Source organism: Tupaia chinensis, unplaced genomic scaffold (genome assembly GCF_000334495.1).
Source record: "Tupaia chinensis unplaced genomic scaffold, TupChi_1.0 Scaffold000360_1, whole genome shotgun sequence".
Classification (NCBI taxonomy): Eukaryota; Metazoa; Chordata; class Mammalia; order Scandentia; family Tupaiidae; genus Tupaia; species Tupaia belangeri.
The window spans coordinates 2,466,878-2,488,457 of record NW_006159856.1 but is presented as its reverse complement, the minus strand read 5'-3'; the positions used below and the strand labels follow the sequence as shown (position 1 = coordinate 2,488,457).

Sequence of the window (21,580 nt, the reverse complement as noted above, 5' to 3'; positions counted from 1 at the left end):
TCATTTATGGAATGGGAACCAAGGAAGCACTTGTAGGCTTGTTGTCATTCATTTCTGTGCTATGTGGTCAGACTTGTTCAGCCTTCTCATGTCCTGTCTACTGATCCAAGGCCTGACACGAATGTTGGCCTTGGTTGAGTGACTGTCCAGCTTCGTGGACCAGTACCCAGAATAAACAAAACACGGCTTTCCATAATGGTGTCTTCCTGGTCCTTTCAGTAGTCAACCATTTGTGATGGACAGGTAGGGCAAAGCTGGGGAAATCAATGAGTTATCTGTGAGTTGGCTTCCTCCATTGAACCTGGGCCTTCTTTTTCGGCCTCATTAGATCTACAGAATGTAACATGTTGTTTTGTCTGATACATAGCAAGAAATTTTCTAGTTCTCGTAAGTAATCCTGAATTGTCCTGTGACTGAGGGTTATTTCCGGAGAGGTTAAGCTAGGAGAGGCTGGCCTCCATGGGTGTGACCTTCAGTGGGTGAGAGTCTCACATAGTGACATTGCTTAGCTCACTGTGGCTCCTTCCAGCTATTCTGAAGTAGTCTGGGTGCTAGAATCATCATTGTGACACCAAAACTCACCATGTGTTATGGGTGTTTAAGTCAGTTCCTAATCAAGGAAAAGTGAGATTTATTTCTCAATGAGGCCTCAGACACGTAATCCTTCTCAATCAAGTCGTGGACTCTTCAGGATGAGCTGAATCAAATACTAGATGTGTTTGTGGTAATTATTGAGGTAAAATAAATATTTATATAAAATACATGTTAATTACCTCTTGTTAATTTGTTAAGTGAAAAAAGTAATTTTGCTTACATTTTTTAAAGATTTATTTATGTAATTCTATTTGTCATTATTATTATTATTATTATTATTATTATTTTAAATTTTGACCAGATAGAGATAGAGAGAAAGGGAAAGTGAGAAAGCAAGTCACCAGGTCCAGGACTTGAACTGTGGTTGGCCATGTGGGAATCCAGTGCCTTTATCCACCACACCACCTGCCAGCCTCCCCCCCTATTTTTAAAGGATTATTTGCTTACATTGTTTTCATCTATTAGCAAAAATTAAATAATTTTTATATTAAAGTTTAAGCGTGGTGTCTGCTTTGTGTTTTGGCAGCTCCTGAATCCTATGAGGAACTGAAATCTTTATTATCAGGAAGATCGATGGAAGAACAGCTTTTGGTGGTGGAGAGAATTCAGAAGTGCAACCATCCAAGTCTTGCAGTGGGAAATAAAGCAAAATTAGAAGTATGTTGGTATAGGGCCTGGCAGTGGCATGGTGATTTAGGGCGTTAGACTCCCACATGGCCAACCATGGTTAGGGTCCCGGACCTGGCAGCTTGCTTTCTCACCCCCACCCCCCGGGCTCTCTCTGGTAAAATTAAAATAAAGTTAAATAAAATAATTCTTTTAAAAAGTATGTTAGTTTAAACATGTTGAGCATGAGGAGTGTTCACACGACCTCCTTGTCTATATGAATGTTGGAATCGCTTAAAGTTGTACGGCAATGAAGTATACTTCGCCCCGACCGCCAGGGCAGTGCCTCGTTGGGCTATCTGTGTGATCGTGGCTGGGTGCCCTTTATTTAGAGCAGTCAGGAGTCAACCTTTGGCATCTGGCCTTTCTTCTAAGCCTTGCAGCAGGCACAGAGGAGGCAGGCACTGTTACCTTCACTTTGCAGGTGAGGAAGCTAAGGCTCATGTGGCCATCCAGTGGCAAAATCAGGCTTTTAGGCAAATAGTTCAGTAGAAACATACCTTTTTTATTTCAGTAAACGGTACATATTTATTGTTAGCAGGGTATAGTGCCAGTTGCCTTCATGATATTGTTTTGTTTTTAAGGCTTTTGCCATAGGGCATGCATACTCACCAATGAGAGACAGAAAAGCAGAGAGAGGGAAAGTGAGAAATCACCCCCAGCGGGGTGGCCATGCCATAGTCCCTTCTTCCCAATCTCCTTTTGGCATTTTGGGCAACCCATGCACACATGCCCGGCACGATTTTCAAGCTTCCAGGTCTAGGACTCCAACTTTGCAGATGGCATGTGGGATTCCAGCACCTTAACCCCCATGCCAACTGCTGGCTCGCCAGTCTTGTTAAAACAAGATAATAGTTACATGTTACCTGCCATTCTGTGGAAGTATGCATCTGGTCCTGAGTGTTCTCTTCTTTCTGCATCTCCTCCTGTGCAGCAGGGTCTAACAGTGTCTCTCTGTACGGATTTTCACATCTGTGGGCCTAAGTCCTAATGCACTACAGGTTCACTCAGGTGTGGGTACATGGAAGCTTCATGCCTATGGTTTTACCCTCAGTACTAGGTACTGAGTTCTGTTTTCCAATTCATGTTCCTGCAGAAACTCTTTGGCTTCCTTTTGGAGTATGTTGGAGATCTGGCTACCAGTGATCCACCAGACCTCAGAGTAATCGATAAGTTGGTTGTGTAAGTAAAATTGATGTTTTGTCTGGGATGTGGGGCTGAGGTGAACAGTTTTTCTCCTCATAAAAATATCTGAGTAACTAAGGTAGAATGGTGATGTGAACACAGCAGAGAGGTGGATTACCTGCAGAACTCGTAGACAGGCTCACAGTGGCAACCACTGCAGCGATCAGCACTGATGCCCCACCTAACACTGGCTGCTTAGTCACTATAATCTGAGATGCAGTTTGATTTTAACCACAAGCTGGCTTTATAACAATTGAATCCCTTCAGGTTAGTTTATAGTATCAAGTGGCTAATTCTTTTTTTCATTCACTAACAAAGTTTCAAACTCTGGGTGAACTGAGAAACATTTGACATGCAGGGCAGATGCTTCCTGCGTCCCAGTGGGGCTGGCTCTGTAGGCATCTGAGAGCCTCTCCTAGGGAAGCGTGTCCCTCTTGTCCTGCACAGGAATGGCTGTGGCAGATTCTGGCCCTAGCGAGACAAACAGCTATGGCTGCTAGAATAAGCTAGGGGAGCAGAGTTCCCGTCAGGAGGCATGTGCTAGCATCTGGGTCAGTGAGAGCCTGCACCTCAAAGTGCCAGTGTGGGGCTGGCTTCCTGCCCTGTCTCGCCCTGTGAGACCAACCTCCTTCTTGGCTTTGCATTCACAAAGCAATTCTGTTACAAAAATGCTTGTCGTGAGAAATAAGTAAGCTAATGTGTAAAGCGCCTTGGATCTGTCAGCTGCCGAGCACGTAAAATGTGCTCCCAGTGGTATTATCATAAATAGAGCTGTTTCAACCACCACTAAACTGTTGTGGACAGATTTTGAGGCGACGGCAAAAAATGATTGTAGATTATTATAAAACACTATCAGGACTAGCAGACGGCATAGTGGTTACATTGTTGGACTCCCACATGGCCAGCCATGGTTCACTTCCTAGACCCAGCAGCTTGAAACTCATTCTGGGCGTGTTTTTGTGCATGTCCAAAATCCCAAGAGGAGAATAGAGAACGGATTACAGTGTGACCATCCCCCTGGTGGGTTATTTCTTGCTTTCTGTCTCTGTCTCTCCAGCGAGGGCACATGCCCTATAGCAAAAATCTCTTTAAAAAAAAAAAAAAAAAAAACTTATTAAAATGATTGGATCAACAGGGAGGCCAGCCAGATAGCAGTAAGAAGAAAAGTGGAGATAACCAGGGGTTAACTTGCTCAGTCAGCAGGTAACTTCCCAGAAAAATGGTTTTGGTTTTTGTTTGTTTGTTTTGTTTTTTTTCTGTCCGTGATTTTATTATCTGTTATTATCCTCTCCTGACTTACTTTTCTGCATAACAGGCAGTTGTATAATCTTTGCCAGATGTTTCCTGAATCTGCAAGTGACTCCGTAAAGTTTGTCCTCCGAGATGCCATGCATGAAATGGAAGAAATGATTGAGACCAAAGGCCGGGCAGCGTTCCCAGGCTTAGACTTGGTAAGCTGAGGCAGGCTTAATTGAATCGTTGCCTTACAGCCACTAGAAATCAAGGTCTGTTTGGCACCATCCAGGAGAGACGGGCTGGTGATGAATATAATGTTTTGAGAGGGTGCAGTGCCCTGACGCTTCGTAAGTGACCTGGGAAGAGAACCTTAAGTCCTGGGAGAGGGTGGTTCACCCATGAGGGATGGAAGTATGTAATAAAATGATTCTAATTGATTCCACATGACCACAGCTGTATTTAGTGTAAATGACAGAGACTTTTAAAGTAAGTAGAGCTATTGTGCTTTCATAAAGAATCAAGCCTGTGGCTGGTTTCACTAACAACACTGGGACACTGAACTACTCATTTTTTTTTTTTTTTTTAGAAAGAGAGATTTTTGTTATAGTGTGCATGTACTTGCTGGAGAGACAGACAGAAAGCAAGAAATCACACACCACCACCACCCCGGGGAATGGCCACATTGCAGTCCCTTCTCTATTCTCCTCTTGGGATCTTGAGCACACATGCATATGTGCCTGGCATGAGTTTCAAGCTGCCGCATCCAGGACTCAAACTGCTGTCGACTATGTGGGAGTCTGGTGACGTAACCATTATGCCATCTGCTGGTCCCTCGCAGATTCTTTTTTTCAAGGTTTTAAAACTTCTTATTCTCAAGGTCAACCAGCGCCATGATGGTTAAGGTGCTGGATTCCCACGTAGCCATCCATGGTTTGAGTTCTGGACCTGATAGCTTGAAAATCACACTTGGACCATGTGCATGTGCTCCCAAAATCCCAAGAGAAAAATGGAGGAGAAGGGATTGCGGTGTCATTCCCCATGGATCATGATTTCTTACTTTCATTCTCTCTCTCTCTTTCTCTGGTGAGCAGATGCATCCTATGGCGAAACCTAAAAAGCAAACAAACAAAACTATTTGCATATTTTAAAAAACATGTAGTCCAATAATTAAAATAATTTGAACCAAAAAAGGGCACTCTAATTACACTGCATTTTGTAGCCTATAGGACACCTTGGATCAGCTTGTTTTGTTTGTTTGTTTTGCTATAGGGCACGTGTGCTCGCCAGAAAGACAGACAGAGACAGAGAGATAGAAAGTGAGAAATCACCCCCCCAAGGGGGATGGCCACGCCACAATCCCTTCTCCATTCTCCTCTCAGGATCTTGGACACATGCACGCACGTGCCCAGCATGAGTTTAAGCCACCGGGTTTGGGACTCGAGCCGTGGTCGGCTACATGGGAATTCAGTGACATAGCCATTATGCTGGTCCCCATGATCAGCTTGGTTTTTATTCTACATTTCCCTGTCCTCCCACCCAGCTTCTTCCTTCACCAACATTCAAGTTATTTTTCTTCTCTGCCAGCCAGATGGGCAAATGGGAGGGGCAGGCACGCCTTCATTGTTAGTGGTTCTCGATTCCTTGATGTGAAGGGAGCAGCAGGCATTTAAACTTGATCCAGCCTCTTATCATCTTACAAAGTTAAACAGCTAAAAGAAGTCAAGTAAGAAGGCAGTGCTCGTGGAAGGCAGTGCACATCGGGGTTGCATGCCTCAGGTGGATTCACCTGCTTACTTCGACTGTTTCTTTGGGAGGCAGTGAGTTTTTCTCCTGTGTTTCTGACTTCTTTCGTTTCAGCTTACTGAGCTTGATCTCAGCCATTCGGGTTTGTCAGACATGGTCGTGGAGGTAGCAGAGTGAGAGGTGTGCTAGAGAGTGACATCTGGTTTACGTACTGGCCAATATTGAGTGTTACTTTGAGATTTTTAACAGCCTATGTAGATTATGCTATATTTTCAACTGCACCAACTTTCAAGAAATACTTGCTTGGAAGTGCTGTCTATTCCATTTTCTAGTGCTTGTGTTGAAATAGATTGACAGTAGAGCCAGCCTGTGGTGAAAGGGTTAAGGTGGTTGGGTCCCATGTAGCCAGTTGCATTGTTTGAGTCCTGAACTTAGAAACATCAGGCATGTGTGAGTGTGTGCCCAAATCCGAAGGTCAGAATGGAGCAGAGGGCACTGCAGCATGGCCAGCCCTCTCAGGTGTGCTTTCTTACCCAGCCCACTCCGTCTCTCAGCGTGCACACACACCCTATAGCAAATAGAAGAACAGAAGAAAAGAAATAGATGAACAGTAATTAGCAGATTCAAATACAGGATTTCTGTTACTGGTTTTACTAGACACCCCCAAAACAGGATCTGAGCCAGAATACATGAACTTTGCTGACGACTTTGATTAGTTCAGTGACCCTCAGCCCAGCAGCTGCATTACACATGACCTGTTTGATTCCCACGTAGCCATCCATGGTTTGAGTTCTGGACCTGATAGCTTGAAAATCACACTTGGACCATGTGCATGTGCTCCCAAAATCCCAAGAGAAAAATGGAGGAGAAGGGATTGTGGTGTCATTCCCCATGGATCATGATTTCTTACTTTCATTCTCTCTCTCTCTTTCTCTGGTGAGCAGATGCATCCTATGGCGAAACCTAAAAAGCAAACAAACAAAACTATTTGCATATTTTAAAAAACATGTAGTCCAATAATTAAAATAATTTGAACCAAAAAAGGGCACTCTAATTACACTGCATTTTGTAGCCTATAGGACACCTTGGATCAGCTTGTTTTGTTTGTTTGTTTTGCTATAGGGCACGTGTGCTCGCCAGAAAGACAGACAGAGACAGAGAGATAGAAAGTGAGAAATCACCCCCCCAAGGGGGATGGCCACGCCACAATCCCTTCTCCATTCTCCTCTCAGGATCGTGGACACATGCACGCACGTGCCCAGCATGAGTTTAAGCCACCGGGTTTGGGACTCGCACCGTGGTCGGCTACATGGGAATTCAGTGACATAGCCATTATGCTGGTCCCCATGATCAGCTTGGTTTTTATTCTACATTTCCCTGTCCTCCCACCCAGCTTCTTCCTTCACCAACATTCAAGTTATTTTTCTTCTCTGCCAGCCAGATGGGCAAATGGGAGGGGCAGGCACGCCTTCATTGTTAGTGGTTCTCGATTCCTTGATGTGAAGGGAGCAGCAGGCATTTAAACTTGATCCAGCCTCTTATCATCTTACAAAGTTAAACAGCTAAAAGAAGTCAAGTAAGAAGGCAGTGCTCGTGGAAGGCAGTGCACATCGGGGTTGCATGCCTCAGGTGGATTCACCTGCTTACTTCGACTGTTTCTTTGGGAGGCAGTGAGTTTTTCTCCTGTGTTTCTGACTTCTTTCGTTTCAGCTTACTGAGCTTGATCTCAGCCATTCGGGTTTGTCAGACATGGTCGTGGAGGTAGCAGAGTGAGAGGTGTGCTAGAGAGTGACATCTGGTTTACGTACTGGCCAATATTGAGTGTTACTTTGAGATTTTTAACAGCCTATGTAGATTATGCTATATTTTCAACTGCACCAACTTTCAAGAAATACTTGCTTGGAAGTGCTGTCTATTCCATTTTCTAGTGCTTGTGTTGAAATAGATTGACAGTAGAGCCAGCCTGTGGTGAAAGGGTTAAGGTGGTTGGGTCCCATGTAGCCAGTTGCATTGTTTGAGTCCTGAACTTAGAAACATCAGGCATGTGTGAGTGTGTGCCCAAATCCGAAGGTCAGAATGGAGCAGAGGGCACTGCAGCATGGCCAGCCCTCTCAGGTGTGCTTTCTTACCCAGCCCACTCCGTCTCTCAGCGTGCACACACACCCTATAGCAAATAGAAGAACAGAAGAAAAGAAATAGATGAACAGTAATTAGCAGATTCAAATACAGGATTTCTGTTACTGGTTTTACTAGACACCCCCAAAACAGGATCTGAGCCAGAATACATGAACTTTGCTGACGACTTTGATTAGTTCAGTGACCCTCAGCCCAGCAGCTGCATTACACATGACCTGTTTAATCAGCGACCACTGGGTGTCTGTTAGGTGTCAAGTGCTGTTGAAGACACTGAGCCATGGGCCCAGGAGACCTTCTCAGTCTCCTTTGAGCCTGTTTTTTGCTAAGGAGTGTGAGTGGGAAGAGGGTATGGTGAAGGATGTAGTCAGGCTGCCTGAGCTTAAATCCCAGGTCCTGATTTCTTTCTTCTTCTTCTTTTTTTTTTTTTTTTTTGGAGAGATTTTCGTTATAGGCGTGTGTGCTCGCCAGACAGACAGACAGGGCAGAGAGACAGAAAGCGAGAAATCCCCCCCCCGGGGGGGGGATGGTCACACCACAATCCCTTCTCCTCTTGGGATCTTGGGCATGTACGCACACGCGCCCGGTGTGAGTTTTAAGCCACCAGGTCCGGGACGCGAACCGCGGTCGACTACGTGGGAGTCCAGCAACATAGCCATTACGCTAACTGCTGGTTCCCCCCTTTCTTCTTTTTTTTTAAGAGATATTTTTTTGTTATAGGGTGTGTGCACTTGCCAGAGAGACAGAGAGCAAGAAATCACTCCCTGGGGAGATGGCCTCACCATAAATTTCATGTCATGTATCAAAGGAGGTATAATGAAACTGGAAATATCAGAGACTATAGAAACTGAGGCTGGGGACAACATCTCTGAAGGTAGTTCAGGAAGGGGCTTGGAGAGGAGGGGTCACAGCCGTCAGTAAATGGTAGCCATCCTTACCATGACCATTTTGTCGCTCATGCTTGGTTCTGTTGCTGCTGAGGTGAGGACTAATAGGTGTGGCCCAAGGTGGGGCATGGAACTAGCAAGGGCTCCCTTCTAGCCCTGCCATCCGGGCTGCCTCATACTCCTTAGAGCCCCTGGTTGAGGGGTTCAGGGGCTCTTTAGAAGGCTTGGCTAGTAGTTCTGTGGCGATACTACAGTCTCTGCCAGGACCAGGGTTTGTGTCTGGCATTTCTGAGTTCGTTATGGAGCAGAGAGATAAGTTCCCAGTGCTTTGGAAGATTTCTCAGTGCCTCTGGACAGGACAGAGGTTTCCTGAGATCCTACAAAGCCTCGCTGTTCTAATCAACTACCCTTTTTGGTACCTCATGTCAGTACAGTCTGTGGCTCTACCTGGTCCATGGTAGGTCTCCCAAGAGCCAGATCTTGCCATCATCGTTGCTTTAGAATAGCTGTGTATTGGGACCAGCAGTTAGTGTAATGGCTATGTCGCTGGGCTCCCATGTAGTCGACCGTGGTTGGAGTCTCGGATCTGGTAGCTTAAACTCAAACCAGGCGTGTGTGCGTGCGTGCCCAAGATCCCAAGAGGAGGATGGGGGAGGAGGGATTGCAGCATGGCCATCCCCCCTGGGGGATGATTTCTCGCTTTCTGTCTCTATCTCTCTGACAAGCACATGCGCCCTGTAGCAAAAAACCTCTCAAAAAAAAAAAAAAATAGCTGTGTATCTATATTCGATGTGATTGTGGGAAAACTTCAAGGTAGCTTGTGTTACTGAAATGGCACTTTCTACCCACTTCCTCAAGGACGTGGCCTTATGGGCCTCTGCTCTCATTTTTTTTTTTACTAAATTATTTTATTTAACTTTATTTGTTATTATTATTTTTAAATTTGATTACAGAGAGAGAGAGAGAGAGAAGGCAAGAAATCAAGACACCAGGTCCAGGTCTTAAACCATGGTTGGCCATGTGGGAGTTCAGCACCTTTAACCACCATGCCACCTGCCGGCCCCTCTGCTCATTTTTACAGTAACAGAATGGGGTGTGTTGAAGTTGCCTGAACCAGACCTGGACCCAGTGGCTTGAAACTTAGGCCAGGCACGTATACATGTGTACCTGCCTAAAATCCTGAAGAGAACAGAGGAGAAGGGTCTGTGGTGGGGCCACCCCCCTTCCCCCCGCGGGGGATGATTTCTCACTTTGTCTCTCTGGCAGGTACACATGGTCTATACCAAAAATCTCTCTTTTAAAAAAATGACTAATTTCTGGGACCTGCAGTTAGCATAATGGCTATGTCGCTGGACTCCCATGTAGTTGACTGCAGTTTGAGTCCCGGACCCAGTGACTTAAACTCATACCAGGCGTGTGCGTGCATACCCAAGATCCCAAGAGGAGACTGGAGGAGAAGGGATTGCAGCGTGGCCATGCCCCAGGGGGTGATTTCTCACTTTCTGTCTCTCTGTCTGTCTCTGTCTTTCTGGCGAGCGCACGCGCCTTGTAGCAAAAACCTCTCAAAAGAAAAAAAAATTATTAATTTCTGTGCACAAGCTTTTCATATCTTGCAAATTTTTCTACAAGGGATGTTGATCTTTTTCTTAGAGATTTTGTGTGAGTTCTAGGTAACAGATACTTAGGAGTTGCAAAAAAAACTTATCCTGGTTTGTCTGTTGATTTTGCTTAAAACGGTTTTTGTCACTGTGTATTTTGCAATAAAAACAAAGCAACAAAACCTTATTTGTGGCTAGAAAGGAATCATATTTGCCATTATTAGCAAAAGAAGTTTTTCTTCTTGCTTGGTAAAAAAAATATTCCAGAGACTTCTGTCCATTTCTGATAGTAAGAGCTCCCCCTCTTCTGGCTATACTTAAATCCTCCTAAACTATCAGGGTTTTTTTTGTTTGTTCGTTGGTTTGTTTGGTTTTGGTTTTGGTTTTTTGTTTTTTTTTTGCTATAGGGCACGTACGCTCGCCAGAAAGACAGAGACAGAGAGATAGAAAGCGAGAAATCACCCCCCAAGGAGGATGGCCACACCACAATCCCTTCTCCATTCTCCTCTCGGGATCTTGGGCACACACGCACACACGACTGGCATAACTAAACTATCAGTTTTGAAACCAAGTGCACCCAAGTAAAAAGGCTCATCTGACGCTGTTACCAGCCTGATCCAGCAGCTGACAGACAGTATCAGAAGCTATTGAAAGTAACTCTTTAAAATTTCTATTTACCTGTCTCTTTGATGAGTAAGAGAAACAGTGGGTGAGCAGATGGTGTGAAGGTTAAGGCAGCTGGATCCCACATGGCTGACTGCAGCTCAAGTTCTGGACCCAGCAGCCAGAAAAACACACCAGGCACATGTGTGTGTATGACCAAGAACCCAAGAGAAGAATGGAGAGGGAATTGTGGCATGACCATCCCCTTTAGGGGCGTCCTTTCTCACCCCCTTACTCTCCATCTCTGTCTCTGGCAAGTGCATGCACCCTAGAGCAAACATTTTTTAAAAAATAGAGATAAACAGAGAGACAGGGTCCTGATGCTACAATATAGCCTGAGCCCTAGCCAGCCCTAGGTCATGGGAATGCACATGCCTGGTGTACTCAGGAAGGTCTCTGGATGTGCACCTAGAACCTTCCCATGTGGGTCAACCTCACAGATTGTTGCATTTTACTGCTGTGCCACCATTCAGCCCCCATTTCTGTCTTATTCTTTGTGAAAAGTTCAACGCCATATGGCTAAGACAATTAGTAAGAGATTTATGAGCAATTTTTTTTTTAGACAGATTTTTGCTACAGGACAGATATGTTTGCCAGAGAGACAGAGACAGATAGAGAGAAATCGCCCCCAGGGTGGGGATGGCCATGCCACAATACCGTCTCCTCCAGTCTCTTGGGATTTGGGTCTGGGGCACACATGCACCCAGTGTGTTTTAAGTCACCAGGTCTGGGACTTGAACTGCAGTTGGCCACATGGGAGTCCAGCGCCTTAACCACCATGCCACCTGAGTATTTTTTGAAAGGTCTGGGTGAAAAAGGAAATGTGAGCTGCATATTTTCAGTGCTCACAGCATAGGCTGGTTACACATGACCTCTAACCCTCAAAATGACTGCATGGTATGAGTTGAGTGTACTTAGCAGTCCTGTTACACAGATGAGGAAATAGAGAGCTCAAGTAACTTGCCCAGTACCAGGATTTGATTGTAAAGTAGACTCTGAGCCACCGCGTTGTGCTGCAGATACTGACATTTTTCTTCAGTCCAGAAAGTTTTCTCTGTACCCATCTTACATATATGAATATACTTACCTATATCTATATCCATAGATAGATATCTATAGATATAATCTCCCTAGCTCTAGCTTCTAGCAGAGAAAAAAGTATTGCTTTCTTGCCACACCCAGAGTGGGTTTTCATTATCACGGTAATATCAGGATGTGGCGCAGAGACCAGTTTCGTATTGGGACCAAAGCAAACTATGAAGCACATGCCATTCTTCCCAACACGCTTTAGGAAGTAGAAATAGAAAGGGAGATTTTTTTTTTTTTTTTTTTTTTACCCTCTGAGCTTAAGGGGAAAGTAAGCTTAGAGTAAAAGGCTGAGACTTCTGAGCAGAGGCAGAAAGGACGATGAGTACTCAGTTGGCAGACACCCTCCCTGGCCCCATAAGCCTGAAGCCCCAGGACTGCCGGCCCACAGGATAGGGTAGTCCCATTTCATTTCTAGTTACAAGTCCACCTAAGAATCATCACATATTCCAGAAGAGTCTGCTGTGTGGGGGAGAGAGTGGGAGTTCTCTTGTGTGTCCAGGTAGGTGACAAGGCAGCCCCTGCCCTGGAGAGACAATGACTGCCACGAGGTTACAGTGTGACTCATGGAGTCTGTGGATGCTCCACTGTGTTTCACTAGGAATTGTAAGACTAGTTTTGATGTTGGGCCCCTTTTAAGGGCATTATTTTAAAGTTCGTTACCTTCTTAAATTTTTGTGATAATGTTTCTTTTACAGCTCATTTATTTGAAAATTGCTGGGTTGTTGTTTCCAACCTCAGACTTCTGCCATCCAGTTGTAACTCCTGCTCTGGTGTGCATGAGCCAGCTGCTCACGAAGGTGCGTCCTCTTTTCCATGCACAGGCAGGGTCAGCCCCACCAAAAGGCCAGCAGACCCATGCCTCCTTGGAGCCTCATTGAACCAAAGCATGTCTCTTTAAGGTCCATGGAGCCTGACCGTTGAGGTTGGCGTAAGAGAGCTTATTGCACAGGGCCTGTGACAACCTCCAAGAGAGTCAGAAACTGCCCCAACCCCCCCTCAGAGTTCCCAGCTCAAGCAGTCCCCTGGGAGACTGGGGCCGGGGGGGGGGACAGAATCTAATGGACAACTCAAGGTTATAGAGGGTGTGCCTCCCCCTCCCCAAATAGCCTTCCAAGTTAGTGGTGAAGTATCAAGTCTGGCAGGGGTTTGTTTCTCTTCCCTGTTTAGCTTTCAAACGTTCCAGCATTTCCTTTATTTCCTTTTCCTTTATGGAGCGTGTGGTGGTGCATGCTGGTGTAATCACACTCCACATATGGATAGAACTTCAGTCTACAAAGCTCTGTGTCTTCCCTCCATCGCATATGATCCTCTTAAGACGGCCGTGAGCTGCAGAGCGTCCCTCCACACAGATGAAGGCAGTGTGGTACACAGTTGACCTGGGAAGCCACGCTGTCTGCCTAGTGCTGTGTCCTAGCCGTCATTCCAGAGCAGTAACCAGCCCCTGTGTGTTCCTTTCCAGTGCCCCATCCTGTCCCTGCAAGACGTGGTGAAGGGCCTGTTTGTGTGCTGCTTGTTCCTGGAGTACGTGTCCTTGTCTCAGAGGTTTATACCTGAGCTTATTAATTTTCTTCTTGGGATTCTTTACATAGCAACTCCAAATAAGCAACACCGAGGTGAGTAGATTTGAAGAAGCTTATTTTTTTTCTTTTTTTTTGTCATAGGGCACATGCACTCACCACAGTGAGACAGAAAGGGAAAGTGAGAAATCACCCCCCCAGGGGGGATGGGCCTACCTCAATCCCATCTACATTCTCCTTTCTGGATACTGAGCATGCATACACATGCACCCAGTGTGATTTTAAAACTGCCATAGTCAGCCATGTGGAAATCCAGCACCTTAACCACCATGCCACCTGCTGCCCTCTGAGGGAGCTTTTTTCAAATATATTATACTTCAGAATTTTAAAAAAATATTCGTATTTTGGGAACCAGCAGTTAGCGTAAAGGCTATGTCGCTGGACTCCCACGTAGTTGACCACGGTTCGCGTCCCGGACCCGGTGGCTTAAAACTCATGCCAGGTGCGTGTGCGTGCATGCCCAAGATCCTGAGAGGAGAATGGAGGAGAAGGGATTGTGGCATGACCATCCCCCGTGGGGGGTGATTTCTCGCTTTCTGTCTCTATGTCTCTGTCTGTCTGGCGAGCGCACGCACCCTATAGCAAAAATCTCTCCCCCCCAAAAATTCGTATTTTTGTAGAAAATTTAGAATATGGAAAAAGTAGACAAACTCTAAAGTCTTACTATCAAGAGTAACAGTACCTTTTTGTTCTTCTATTAAGTATGCATGCACACCTGCGTTTTCAAGAGGCAGCATTGTTTACCTATGCTTTCCAGGACTGTCACCAAGAGCCACATGGGGCAAGTCTGAACTGAAATGTGCCCAAGACATGTTCCAAAATATATATCAAAATCTCGGGACCAGCAGTTGGTGTAATGGCTATGTCACTGGACTCCCATGTAGTCGCCTGCAGTTTGAGTCCCGGACCCAGTGGCTTAAACTCATGCCGGGCGCATGTGTGTGCATGCCCAAGACCCCGAGAGGAGAATGAAGGAGAAGGGATTGTGATGTGGCCATCTCCCCGGGGGGGGATTTCTTGCTTTCTCTCTGGCGAGCACACACACCTTATAGCAAAAATCTCTGTCTCAAAAAAAAAGTTTTTTCTGAAGAGGTACCTAGCTAGAGATATCTCTAGCTCAGGACTCTAATTCTGCCAACTGTCTTTTGGTTTTCTCCTTATGGCATGACTTCCCTGACTGTGATTCCCGAGACACTGCCAGCTGCTGTGTGTCTGGCTGTGTTAGGCACCAGAGAGGCCTAGTCCAGCGTGATCTCTGCCTCAGGGAGAGCCCTCAGGAGAGCATCACAGCCTAGTGCATGAGGTGCTGCAGTAGAAAGCTGGGTACTGGGATGGAGCACAGGAGGAAAGGGGAGCGCTCACCTTGGTTTAGTGGTGGGTGGGGCAGGGCTGGCTGACTGCTCTCTGCTCTTGCTTTGGCCACCTCTGCTCACTGTTCCTGGGCTCCTCCAGCAGGCCATCCCTTCTGCCTCAGTTGTTCTAGGTGGTGATGACTGGGTTAACCAACTTTTGCACACCCTCTGGGTCTCTGCTGACATCACCCTCAGAGAAGCCACCTCTGCCCTCTGGTGAATCCTGCACCTGCAGTAGTCACCCAGCACTACGCACTGGCCCTTTGTTCTCTGCTTTTCTTCTGTCCATCCAGTTTTGCTTCCCCATGTTGTATCTGATTCATTTGTTCCATGGCTCTTGTCTATTTCCCACACAAGGGCAGGGACTTCGGTCTGTTCTTGGGTGTTCTTGGACCCACAACCATGTGTAGCATGTACCTGCCCATAGGAAGTCTGTTGCTAGCATGTGGGCCTCTGACTGGCCCCCTGCCAAAGCTCTCGCCCACCTCAGCATAGTGTCCCTGCCCATGTTGAAACATTCACTCATGTCTGGTACAACCTAGGAAAATAGTAAAAAAAATCGTTACCTGTTTGTTAAAAGGCAAACTTTCTAAGGCTTGCCACTGCAGAGCCCGCCCTGTGACCTCTGTAATATTTAGGTCATCTCTGTCCTGTCGCACTTGGCATTCAGGTTACACTCTGGTGCACCCTTTCAGAGCGCTTGGGAAGAACTCCGAATTGCTCTTGGTCTCTGACAAGGAGGATATGGCCACGTGGCAGAAGAGAAGCCTCTCCCTGCACTGGGCGAGTGGACTGAAAGTCCAGACCACAACTGAGGCCAACCACATCAGGTATGTGTGGAGAACCCGGGACCCAAGGCCTGTGCCTGAGCTTGCATCAGCAGGCATTGCACACTGTCCCAAAAGGCTAAAGAAACAACTACTGCTGATTGACCGCCAGGAATTCCCTTGTTTTCAGCTCATTCATACATATGACCACTTGCTTTAAGGATGTGTTAAAAGCCTTACTGAGGCATGTTGGTAGGACAGCAGCTTTCTCCCCATGGGGGAAATAAACTTTCCTAAAATGTGATTTTCCAAGCGTATCTGCCTGATTTCGTAAATAGTAATTTGGAGCTACTGTTTTCAAGTCATTACTGCATTTGCCATAACCTTCCTCACGCAAGTTTGGGAAAACATGACGACGTTTTTCCTTAAGGTCCAATATGGTGAGCTGTCAGTGGCTACCCATAGACAGAAATAGCACGATCTGCTGAGGTGGCCCACACTGGAGCTATATGTGGGAGATTGTCGTTTTTGCCAGGGCTGTTGGTTTTGTCAATAACTGAGCGAGAATGAACTCCTCTCTTCCTTGCTGCTTGCCCTCACAGACTGTCCTGTCTCGCTGTGTGTCTGGCTCTGCTGAAGCACTGCGTGCTCATGTATAGCACACTGCCATCCTTCCATGCCATCACCAGGCCCCTCCGGGCCCTCCTGACAGAGAACCCAGTGGACTGCAGCCAACCCCGTGACCTCCAGGTGAGGCTTCCTGGCCACTACAGTGCTCTGCCCTGGGCTTGGATGTGTCCATGGGCTAGAACCAAGGTGGTGGGTGTTTTTGCCACTGAGCTTTAAACATTGTGGACACCATCTTTAAAAAGTCATAAACACAAAAGGGAAATAAAATGACCAGAGCAAGTCTGACTGAGACCTGAACTGGACTGTTGCATGCTGTCTCCAGGCGGCTGCATAAGCCCAGTGGAGGCACCGCTCTGTACTGCTGACTTGAAGCCAGCTGCACAGTCCATGGAGGAGTTTGACTGGCCAGGCCCTCACATTCTCAGCTTTTTGCATGTTTTCCAGGAGCTATATCAAAGCGTACTGACAGAGATAGAAAACCAAAAGCAGCTCTATTGGCCACTGGTCTGTGAGAAGAGCAAGCCAGTCCCACTGAAGTTGTTCACCCCACGACTGGTCAAAGTGTGAGTGTCATTGCTTCCCCAGGGAGACTGGGGCCACACAAGAGCAGAGGGTGTTCGGCCAGCATTGCTGAAGTGACCCGGAGCAGCAGTTGCAGTCACCAACAGACTGACTGAGTGGTGGGACAGACCTGATTCTTGCCATCTTAAAACTGGCTTTCTAATTTTAGCCTCGAGTTTGGAAAAAAGCAAGGCAGCACTAAGGAGGAGCAAGAAAGGAAGAGGCTGATCCACAAACACAAGCGTGAATTTAAAGGCGCCGTCCGAGAAATCCGCAAGGATAATCAGTTCCTGGCTAGGATGCAGCTCTCAGAGATCATGGAACGGTGAGAGGGACATGTGTTGGCCCTGGGAAAAGCATCTGGTCAAGTTGGTACTGGCCCTGGTCAGATTTCCAGCATCCCCAGCATCACAGTGGCTGAGGGCTGGGGCAGGGCAGGCTTGTTTCCCCCATTTTTCCTCCATTTGGATTGGACATAGTAGTTGTAGGCTGATGTTCTGATATGAAAAGGGGCAAGATACCGTTCAAGAGCTAATCAGAAGATGGTCATTTGCTTCTTTTTTTTTTTTCTTTTAGGGATGCTGAAAGAAAGCGAAAAGTGAAGCAGCTTTTTAACAGCCTGGCTACGCAGGAAGGTGAATGGAAGGCTCTGAAGAGGAAAAAGTTCAAAAAATAAATTTTGTATATTAGACAAGGAGGTATTTTATACTGAAAGTAATAAAGGATGCTGTCATGTTCATATGTTTTTTTTTACTGTGCTTTTGTTCTTCTTGATACATCTCTTCTGGTGACATAGAATGAATTCTGAAGTGCTCCGAAATGGAATTAAGAACAATCCTCCTTGAGAGCTTTTTGCTAATAAACTGTTGGGTTGTCAGAAAAATCATGATGCATTTTCACATAGAAAAAATACATGATGACTTTTCTGACAGCCCCATATTAATAATGGTTCTTCATGTTCAGACAAGTGACCAGCTGGGGATCTTTTTTTTTTTTTAAAGAACTATTTTATTTATTATTATTCTTATTTTCCAGTTTGATCTGAGAGAGAGGGAAAATGAGAAAGCAAGCCACCAGACCCGGGACTTGAATTGTGGTCAGCCATATGGGAGTCTAGCACCTTTAACCACACCACCTGCCAGTCCCACCAGTTTTGGATCTTAAAAGATTCTGGCTGATGTCATTAGCCAGATGTCTGCAGTCACCAACAGACTGAGTGCTGGGACAGACCTGATTCTTGCCATCCTAACACTGGCTTTCCGATTTTAGCCTCGAGTTTGAAAAAAGGCAAGGCAGCAGTAAGGAGGAGCAAGAAAGGAAGAGGTTGATCCACAAACACAAGCGTGAATTTAAAGGCGCCATTATGTATAGAATCTGCCTTTATGTGTAGAATTCAGAGTGTTATTTATGTAAAAAAATATTTTCAATTATAAATTAAACTTTTTCTGTTTTGCTACAGGGCATGTGCACTTGCCAGAAAGAGGGAGAGAGGGAAAGTGAAAAGTCAGCCCCCCAAGAGGGATGGCCACACTACAGTCCCATCTCCATTCTCCCTTCGGGATTTTAGGAATGCACACACACATGCCCAGGGTGTTTTTCAAGCTGCCAAGTTCAGGTCTTGAACCACATGGTTGTACATGCAGGTTCCAGCCGCCTTAAGCATCACGTCACAGGCTGGCCCCTAGATGAAAGAATTTTGTAAGTAGTTTTGAAGTCAGAAAAAGAAAAAAAGTCACTCATAATTCTCCCCCCCCCCCTTTTTTTTTTTTAAGATTTTTGCTATAGGGCACATGTGCACACTGGAGAGACAGTAAGAAATCACCCCATCCCCCTGCCCTGAGTATAGCCACACCGCAATCCCCTATCCTCCATTATCCTCTGTATACATATGGGCCCAGTGTGAGTTTCAAGCCACTGGATCCAGGACTCAAACCATGGTTGACCATGTGGGAGTCCAGCACCTTAATCATTACACCACTTGCTGGCTCCAATCTCCCCATCTTAACAGCCATAGTTGGCCTTGTCCTAATTTGATCTTTCCATTGGGTTTTGGGGGTTGGGGTCATCTAAAATACTGCACTGTGAAAGGTGGGAGGGAAGAATTGGGCCCCATGCCCTGCAGTCTTTGAGGTCAGAATAAGTTGGAAGACGTAGAGCCCTATGGTTAAGGCCGTAACCTTGTAAGTTAAACAGCAAAGTGTTGCCTATCACCTGTACTTAACTAGGAGGGCGGTCAGCACTCAGGTTTACTGGACCCAGAAAGAGCTGTGAGCTGTAGGAAGTGAAGTTCCCCTGGAAGGGCACTTCACAGATTGGCCCAGGGGCAGCTGCCTTGAACAACCATACCCTGAGTGTTGCTGCCAGGTCTCTGAAGAGATGAACTTTGTTGGGACCTGCCATCTGTCTCCCTGAGGAGGTGCTGAATAGAAGGTCCCCCAGTCTCATTCCCCAAATGACTATAGGGCCCCTGCCTGGCTCTGTATCAGAATGGAATGCTGAGCCCCTGGTCCTCAGAGGCAGCAGTCAGGGGAAGATCAACATCGGCCAAGTTTGTGTCACACAAACGCCTGGTCACACTGACCAGCCCTGTTAAGGCAGCTCTAACACATGGAGAAGCCCATGCCTGAGTTCACACCTCCAGCCACCACAGTGACCATGAGATGTATTTATTAGAGTGGGAATGGGGAAGCAAGAGTGAAAAGGAAGAAAGTGACAAAGATCCGTTTCCAGCTTCTTTAATGAGTAAGGGATCTTTCATCAAGAAGAGATTGATGGGGAGAAACAGGAATTTGACTTTTGACATGTGAGGTTATTGAGGCAATAGTTGAAGTGCAGAATGGGTGGTCAGAGGAGACATCCAAGAGTCATGTCAAGGCCACAGCTGGACTAGTAGGTTTGAAGATCAGAGTGAGAACTGGGACTGTACCCACCTGTAGGTCTGTCAGGCTCAAGCTCAGACTGTCAAGGATAGCCTTGGGTCTGCAAAATGAAGGGAATGAGGCCCAGGTCGGTTAGATCATGTACACTCAACAAGCCCTGCCAAGACCTATCAGAGTCATATTCACCAGATGCATAACTCCACAAATCTAGAAAGACCTGGAGGTTGTTACCTCATCATTGCACAGGGCTGGGCTGCTGCTGACATATAGCCTCAAGACTTTATGTAAAAAATTATTTTCAATTATAAATGAAACTTTTTTTATTGCTATAGGGCAGAATACCTATAAACTCTGTCAGTTATTGCTTCAGCTTGCCAAGGCCCTGCACTCTGGACCCTCACACAACTCTCCAGGAAACAGGAGAGAGGATCAGACAGGAAGCAAGTGGGACTGAGTCAGATGACTAAGTGGATGTGGCCTTGCCAATCAATGTGAGGGTCCTATAGTCACCTGGGGGATGAGATGGGGGGACCTTCTATTCAGCACCACCTCAGGGAGACAGATGGCAGGTCCCAACAAAGTTCATCTCTTCAGAGACTTGGCAGCAACACTCGGGGTGTGGTTGTTCAAGGCAACTGCCCCTGGGCCAATCTGTGAAGTGCCCTTCCAGGGGAACTTCACTTGCCAATGGGGACAGAATGTGAAGCAGCGAGTTCACACTTAAGACTCCAGCTCTGGGTAATGTGCCATTGAGGGGGAATCCCGATCCAGCTGGAAAAGAATGACTCACACAAGCATGGAAACGGGGACACACGTCCTCTTTGGGGAAAGAAGTAACATGTGCTGTCTTTTGGCTATACATGGAATAATGGCATCCATTAGGCCAAAGTGGGACTTTGCCCTTACCTTTATATGAAGTGCAGTATGGTTTAAAGAGGATGCATGACTGCCAAGATGACCGTGGAGAGTGGTGCTTTTTCATATGTCAACTTGGAAACAGCTTCATTTCCCAGAATTCCCTCCCTGTATGTTTCGGATTCTCTATTGACTAGATTCGCAGGCAATTCGGCCGGTGAGACAGAAGGCCACACACTGGCTCCCAGTTCCCTGACTGTCCTTGCCAGCAGTCGGGCCAAAGCCCTTCCAGGCGCCATGGGTCCATGGAATGGTCCTCCAGCTCTGCACTGGCACCAGTGCTTCCGAAACCAGAGCACCTGCTCCTCCTTTGGATGGTCCAGGCCTGCCCACAGGCTGGGGCTTCAGGCGCAATCCTCACACGGTAGTTGAACACGGACACACGCGTGTAGTTAAACCCACCGAGCTCACGCAGGCTCGAGGCTACAGCTGTATTTCTGGATGATGGCCTGTGCGGAAGGCACCCACACTGGCAAAAGGGAGTGGGCAAGGAGGGTCGAGTCGGGGCCGCCAGAGTGGAGAACCCAAAGTCTCCTGGACCTCGGAGGGGAAGTTCCGCCCCCAGTAGCAGGGGTGGGGGGCACAGTCCATAGCCTGCCTCTCACATTAGCCCTGACCCACGCCCACCACTCCCGGGGCCAGCCCGGAAAAAGGCAGGACCCCGAGCCGCGCTGGGCCTGCGCAGGAGTGCCGGGCCCTAACCGCTGCATAAAGGAGTACCGTTCTCCGCCCAGGCCGGTAGCCGCCACCCTACCGGTCTCCCCAACTCGGCTCTGAGGAGCGCCAGGCTCGCGGAGCAGCACGCCGGGGGCGCCCACGCAGCCAACCGGACCAGGAAGCAGCGAGCGGCCCGTCACTTCCGGGGCGTGCCCTGGGCGTGGCTGGCCCCGCCCCGCTCACGGAGCGCGCCTGGCGGTCCATTCCGCATTGGTTCTTCAGTCTGGGTCTCCACCGAGCTTGCGGCCGCGGCAGGTGCGGGCAGGGCGCGGTCCCGGGGCTGCGCGCGGCATAGGTGAGCGCTCCGCTTCCGGTGCGTCCCGCGACCCAGCAGAGGTTGCCGCACCGGAGTGGATCGGCCAACCGGCTGGACCGGGCGTGGGCTGTG

The 21,580-nt window shown here is 47.2% G+C and overlaps 2 protein-coding genes and 1 long non-coding RNA gene across 5 annotated transcripts in view; 2 read left to right on the top strand and 1 right to left on the bottom strand.

Annotated features, from left to right (window-relative positions):
- NOP14 (NOP14 nucleolar protein) overlaps positions 1-17,422 on the top strand; it is a 34,101-nt gene extending 16,679 nt beyond the window's left edge. Inside the window, exons 9-18 of the mRNA XM_006152933.3 lie at positions 1,121-1,251; positions 2,357-2,442; positions 3,761-3,896; positions 12,490-12,591; positions 13,254-13,407; positions 15,394-15,553; positions 16,093-16,240; positions 16,565-16,683; positions 16,851-17,006; positions 17,258-17,422. Of these exons, the coding sequence (XP_006152995.1) occupies positions 1,121-1,251; positions 2,357-2,442; positions 3,761-3,896; positions 12,490-12,591; positions 13,254-13,407; positions 15,394-15,553; positions 16,093-16,240; positions 16,565-16,683; positions 16,851-17,006; positions 17,258-17,357 (1,292 nt within the window). The 3' untranslated portion in view covers positions 17,358-17,422. The remainder of the gene's footprint in view (positions 1-1,120; positions 1,252-2,356; positions 2,443-3,760; positions 3,897-12,489; positions 12,592-13,253; positions 13,408-15,393; positions 15,554-16,092; positions 16,241-16,564; positions 16,684-16,850; positions 17,007-17,257) is intronic.
- A 1,978-nt stretch (positions 17,423-19,400) lies between these two features.
- Positions 19,401-21,288, bottom strand: LOC114008604 (uncharacterized). Its single transcript, XR_003550120.1, has 2 exons — positions 20,467-21,288; positions 19,401-19,660 (listed from the first exon to the last, which is right to left on the bottom strand). It is a non-coding gene; the product is annotated as an uncharacterized LOC114008604 (long non-coding RNA).
- A 78-nt stretch (positions 21,289-21,366) lies between these two features.
- The window catches only part of SLC75A1 (solute carrier family 75 member 1), a 6,966-nt gene continuing 6,752 nt past the window's right edge, over positions 21,367-21,580 (top strand). For 2 of the 3 annotated variants that reach the window (XM_027773589.1, XM_006152922.3), the window contains exon 1: positions 21,367-21,447. The gene's annotated coding sequence lies outside the window, so the exon portion shown is untranslated. Of the gene's footprint in view, positions 21,488-21,580 lie in introns of all 3 variants that reach the window. The other variant, XM_027773588.1, reaches the window with a different exon arrangement.